Source organism: Poecilia latipinna, unplaced genomic scaffold, assembly GCF_001443285.1.
Source record: "Poecilia latipinna isolate Pla-1442-1.1 unplaced genomic scaffold, P_latipinna-1.0 Scaffold1349, whole genome shotgun sequence".
Classification (NCBI taxonomy): domain Eukaryota; kingdom Metazoa; phylum Chordata; class Actinopteri; order Cyprinodontiformes; family Poeciliidae; genus Poecilia; species Poecilia latipinna.
Genome location: NW_015113965.1, coordinates 40,323 through 46,680, shown reverse-complemented (window position 1 = coordinate 46,680; position 6,358 = coordinate 40,323). Strand labels below are relative to the sequence as shown.

General features: G+C 40.8%; 1 protein-coding gene across 1 annotated transcript in view; it reads right to left on the bottom strand.

Moving 5' to 3' along the window:
• Positions 1-1,749: 1,749 nt before the first annotated feature.
• LOC106961914 (NACHT, LRR and PYD domains-containing protein 14-like) overlaps positions 1,750-6,358 on the bottom strand; it is a 30,087-nt gene continuing 25,478 nt past the window's right edge. Inside the window, exons 5-7 of the mRNA XM_015056019.1 lie at positions 5,105-5,278; positions 4,448-4,603; positions 1,750-2,008 (exon numbers count right to left, since the gene is read on the bottom strand). Of these exons, the coding sequence (XP_014911505.1) occupies positions 2,002-2,008; positions 4,448-4,603; positions 5,105-5,278 (337 nt within the window). The 3' untranslated portion in view covers positions 1,750-2,001. The remainder of the gene's footprint in view (positions 2,009-4,447; positions 4,604-5,104; positions 5,279-6,358) is intronic.

Below are 6,358 nucleotides of genomic sequence, written 5' to 3'. Positions count from 1 at the left end.
TCTGCATGTCTGTTTAATTATTAATAATTTTATTGGAAATTTAGGAATTAAGACCCTAAATTTATTTTTATTTTTTGTTTTCAATTTTATTAATTTTTATTTATTTTTTACTAAATTTAAAATCTAATTAGAGTGGGTTGTGTTTTAAGTAAACCTTATTTTATTTTATTTTCTCTCCATTTCCAACCAGGTGAGGCTAAATTTCAAGTTAACATTTTTTACTTTTGTATGTCATGAATTTGCAGAAAAATGAAAGTTGAACTTCTTCATTTGCAACAGAAACTAAACTAAAATATTTGGTAACATTTTGTTATTTTGCAGAGTTCAAACTAAACTGGATGGAAAAATATTTTATTTTTGTGTGTCAATGATCTTAAAAGTTCTCACCATGTGAGAATGAATAAAGAGTAAAAAGTTTCAAAGTGTAGTACAAAAAGTGGATCTGCAGATGAAGTGAAATGTGGAGTAAATGGTTCCACATCTCCTCTGTTGTTCTGAACATGCTGAGCAGTAAAATGTTGAATTCTGCTTTTTCTGCTAAGACACAGCAGCTCAGTTTGGACCTGTGGCTTCTGGATCCTGAACTTTGACCTTTTTCTCCTGGATTTGAGGTGATTCTGAAGCTATGCCTTCAGTTGTCATTGTCAACACCCCTTTTTCACCAAAATCCTCTGAAATAGAAGACAAATATATAAAAAAAAAGACTTGTGGTGGAGAGAGTGGGAATACAGGCTCCTTATCCAAAGGTTGTTGGTTTGAGTCCAGCAGGGATCTTTCTGTGTTTTGATTAAAATTGATCCAGTTCAGGACTCGAGCCTGTGGACTCTCAATCCACTTATTCCTCTGAACTACTGCTCAATACAAAAAAGAAAAATGTTTTCAGTGTAAATGTACCTTTTAAAAACTGCCAAACATAAGGAGTATGGACAGGAATGCTTCTAGTTACAATGTTTCCTACCACACTGGAAGCTCTCCTGCCAAACCCCTGCTCTTTATTTAATTAGGGGTGGTCCCAAATTTACATATTCAGTAGGCCTGAATTAATTACATAGTATCAGGTTTCTTTTTCTACAACAAAACCCTGTTCCCAGGGTCGACATGCTACAGATTTCAAAACACAGTTCTCAGTTCCTGTCTGCCTCCTTTAAGGCAGCAATAAAACTCACAGAAAAAACATGGGCTTTCACACAGTTTTTTTACTTATCGTTTGATGACAACCTCACTTCTCATCAAACGAGTCTTCTGTCTTCTGCATGAAAGGACCCAAGCACAGTTCTTTGTCTCTGGGTCATAAGCTTTGATCTTTGAGCTCTGACCTCCTGGTGCTCTTTGGCCGCAGCAGATGGTTCTTCTGCTTCCCTCTCATGGTCATAAATACCTGAATACATTCTTGTAACATTTGCTCCACAACACAAAAAAATTTAAATTCTAAACAGTCTACATGCTCAAAATATAAGAAAACAGATAAATGAATGTGATAAAAATATACATAATTTTCCTGACACTGGTTCAACGGGTTTCTGTGATGAAAGCTGAAGTTTCTCTGCAGTTTCCAGTAAAGCATCTTTTTATCTGTGTAGCTTTGAGGAACCTTTTCCTGTCAACAGAAGAAGAAGCAGCAGAGAAAAGAGCTTTGAAGTGTCTTTATGATTCAAAGCTGAACTGAAAATGATTCCCATGTTTCCATCTCAGACCATTTCTGGTTCCAGGATGAAAATGAATCAGAGAGAAAAAAGATCAACTTTCCAGTTGAATCCAGTTCAGATCAAAACTCCATGAAGCCTCTAAATGGAGCCCAGTTTGAATCGGATCTTTATTGATCCAAAGAGACAAACAATATCAGACACTAAATGACAGACATGAGAAAATAAACAGGAGGAAAATCTTGGAGGTCAGAGGTCATCATCAGGATCCAGTCAGAGTCTCTTTAGACTCAAACTGCTGCAGCTTCAACCTCTGAGGATCAGCAGGACACAGAGACCGTTCTCTACTTTACAGAGATCAGAACCTGCAGAGAGAAGAAGGAAGGAGAGATCAGATCAGTGAGTGTTTCCAGCCTCTCCAGCAGCAGTCAGTGACGCAGCACATCCACTAGATCAGGCATGTCCAAAGTCCGGCCCGGGGGCCAAATGCGGCCCGTGGTCAAATTTCATCCGGCCCGCAGCCTCTGTCATAAAATCAATAACGTTTGGCCCGCACGTAGAATTAATATATCGGGCAGCAGTAACGTTACCTGCATAGGGCGGAGCTTACACACTAAGTGCTGTTCCTCATTTTCCCACTAGAGGGCAGCAGCCCGTGTGACTCAGACCATTTGCAGCTGGAGCTCATTGAGCTGCAGAGTGACGCAGAGAGCCGCCAGCAGGTCGGCACCAGCAGTTTTCTCTCGCGAACTCTTACCGACAGGTTTCGAGAGATTCGAGCATTTGGAAAGAAAATGCTAATCTTGTTTGGGTCGACGTATTTGTGTGAGAAGACACACAAATACGTCGTGTGTGTCTTCTCGGTTATGAACTTGAATAAGAGCCGTGTGAGGACACGGCTAACGGACTCTCACTTACGAGACATCTCGTGCATCAATATCCAGCCCCGGCTCCAGACGAGTTTAACAGGGGGGACATGGACTTATTTTGGGGGGGCAAAATGAATTTACGTAGCTTAACATGGACAACACCAGTAGCCTACAAGCTACTTGTTAACAAGCTTTAGTATTGTTATTAGCTAGTCATCCTTTAGCTAACATTACCTGCATCCAACAGCTTTACTCAACTCAGCCGGTTAGTTTGGGGGAAAATCTGTGAAAAGTTCTTTGCGATTTGCTGGTTTGCTGCCATGATTCTAACAAACCTGCGTAGCTCCGCCCAGCAGTAGAAGGTCTCCTTCACTGCCGCACAAGTGTAAACCCAGCGCGAGCGTCTCAGCGTTCATGTTGCGTTTGAAGGCGGCTCGGAAAAACAGGTTACGACTTAACTGATTAAACTGTTTTAACTGCTGAAAAAGGTGACAGAGGACACGGATATGGGAAGTGTGGAAGCTACTATTGCAGGGGTGGCCAAGTCCAGTCCTCGAGAGCCACCATCCTGCAAGTTTTAGAAGTATCCTTACTCCAACAGACCGGGATCAGCTCTGCAGAGGCCTGATAATAAGCCATTCATTTGATTCAGGTGTGTTGAAGCAGGGATGCATCTGAAACTTGCAGGATGGTGGCTCTCGAGGACTGGACTTGGCCACCCCTGTTATTGTATCAAATTGATATAAGAATAACAAACTGTTGGCCATTCTAAGGTAAAAACAAAAAACAGCTTCCAGTCCAGGGGGGGCACTGCTAACTCTGGGTCCCCCGATGCCCGCCCATGCCACCGGGCCTGCCAGTACCACTGCCTTTGAGCCAGACTTGGCCTATGTGCTGCAGTCCAGATCTGAGTATCTCCCATCACTTTAATGCAGACAAGTCATTTGTCATTTACAATAAGTCTCTGAATAATTTTTGTTTGTTTTTTAAGATCAAAATAAGTCATAAATTCAGACAAGTTTTCAGTTTTCACTCCAGAATAATAAACTTTTAAAAATCTAATTAACATTTATAGTTACTACTAATATGTCATATTTCAAATGAGCCCTGCACTTGTTGATATGACTATTAGTTGCTCATTTTTCTGTTATTTTATTTAAAAATTCTGTAAATATTGAACTGCCATGGTGAGATATTTTTTTTATGTTTCAAATGTAATTTGCACTCAAGAGTACCATTACTTCTGTTTAACCGTTAGAAAAAAGTTAGTGTTAAAAAAATGAAGTTAAATGAATATTCAATTACATATTATATGCATGTTTCAAATGAACCAAAATACATGCTTAAGATCGCTGAAATTAAAATAAAAAAGCAAATGTAAAACATAGAATGGCTTGCTGAAATTTGTTGAAATATATTGCTGTTCTATATAAAGGACGTCCGCCAAGGTCGGCCCCCCTACATCTCTAATACTCCAAATCTGGCCCCCTTTGCAAAAAGTTTGGACACCCCTGCACTAGATGGTTTCCAGGCTGCAGTCAGACTGATCTCAGAGCTGTGACCAAGATGAACCTGATCAGTTGCTTCCTGTTGAGCTGAGAGAACAAGCAGATCTGAGATCAGATCTGCTGCTGCCACAGTTTGATGAATGTCTCTAGACATGTTGGACGGCTGGACGCTGGAGTCCAGCTGGACGTCCTGGAGAGATGGACACAGCAACAACACATCTTCACACCAACACAAACACAGGAACACAGCAAGCTGCTCCTCTGATTGGCTGATTGCTGTCTCTGTGTCCAATCAGGAAGCCTGAACCATTCTCCTCCCACTGAGAAGCTGCAGCTTTACTGGGAACACTGGAGCTTTGCTTTGATGCTAACTGGGTTTAGTTCAATATGCTGACAGCAGCTGGACTCACTACAAACATTTACTTACTTTAAAGTCTCTACAAGATCCTTCAGCTGCTGAACATCTGAATCCTTCAGCTTGTTGTTTCCATCCAGGTTCAGTTCTGTCAGATGGAGGCTGTTGGACTTCAGAGTTGAGGCCAGAAAATCACAGCTGATCTTTGACAACCTGCAGCCAAACAACCTGGATAAAGAATAATAGATGAGCTGAAGCCAACAGGATGCAGGTGAACCAGTCCAACAGAACCAGTTAAAGAGTCTCATGAATATTAAAGCCAACAAGCTGCTGCTTCAATAAAGACCTGCTGACTTCAGAACCAGAACCAGAACCTGGTACTGGATCATGTTGTGTTGGAGGATTTTAGTCAGTAAAATCATTAAAGGTTCTGATCAAAGTGTTGAAGCATCAATCATTGATTATTGATTTGTTCCTGTCAGATTCCGGGAATTCATTTTTCTAGACTGGGTTGAATGACCTTTGACCTGCTTGACATGAGGGGTCCGAATGTTGTCCTGTGACCTCAGGTCAGCAGGTCCAACTCAGTTACACAGAGGGACAAAATTATACTCTGGATCCAGGAACAAACTCAGAAAATATTTATTAGAACAGAAGAAATGAACTTTGATTAATGATCAATTATATATAATTATTCACTGAAATATCAATAATTATATAATTATAAACCTCAAATAGTTCAGGCTGCAGCCTTCAGTCTGTAGAAAACCACAGAGCTCCTTCACTCCAGAACCTTCCAGGTTGGTGAAGCTCAGGTTCAGTTCTGTCAGATGGGTCGGGTTGGACTTCAGAGCTGAGAACAGAGACGTCCAGCTGATCTCTGAGAATCTGCAGCTGATCAATCTGAATAAAGAATAAAAGATGAGCTGAAGCCAACAAGATGCAGTTAAAACTGAAATATGAACAAATAAATAATAAAAATGTAGAAAATTTATTTCCCTGAATGTAAAACAAACATGATGAACTGATTCAAACATCTGATCCAGTCAAACTGGTTTAAAGAGTCCAAACCAGCAGAACCAGAACATGTTACCATGATGTGTTAGAATATTTCAGTGGTTCTGGACTGGAATTAAAACGGAGTTTCAGAACCAAACTGTGACTTCACAGCATGTGATGTCACAGATTGACATCACATGCTGTAATCTGGTTCACAAGAAGGGTAGATGGGAGGGGCTTTACTGAGTAGCTAACCACAGCTGTGTCCGAATTCAGGGTCTGCATCCTTCGAAGGACTGGTCTACGTAGGACGGGTCCTTCGAAGGCCGGGAATAAACTAAGACCGGAAGAAAAATATCTGTGGATTCGGACAGGTCTAGCCTTCACCAACTGTCCCCGCCCCCACCTCAGCGTAACTCATGTTGCCAAGCAACCGTGACAGCGTGAAGCAGAGAGCGGAGAAGAAAACAACAACAACGGAGCCGAAGTTTGTTTTTCAGTCATGTATTACTGATTTCTATATTATTCTTCACCTTTTATAGTAAAGGATGTTCCATAGTAAAAAGACAATATCTTAGTTTGATTCTAAAATGTTCAAATGTGTACTGCACTTTTCAACAAGGAATACAAATTATTCATTTACAAATATAATACTCTCCACATCGAACATTACGGTTAAATAAACCTATTATGTTTGAAGGCTTAACTTTAATTAATCAATCAAACCGATGTGCTCTGCTTTGAAATACTTTGTAAACCAAACATTTTCAACCAGACCTGTCTGAATAATATCGGTGTTTAACTCCCACTCATTGGGGAAAGCTAGCGGGAGTTTTTATAACAATGTGCCAGGAGTTAGGCGTTTTCTCTCGGTGTACCGAACCTGGAGCGCCTGGCCGGCTGACAGCTGGAGGGGAGCTGGCTGTTAAAGCAGCGGTAGCAGACAGGTCCGAAAATGTCAGAGCAATATTGTAATTAGATGAT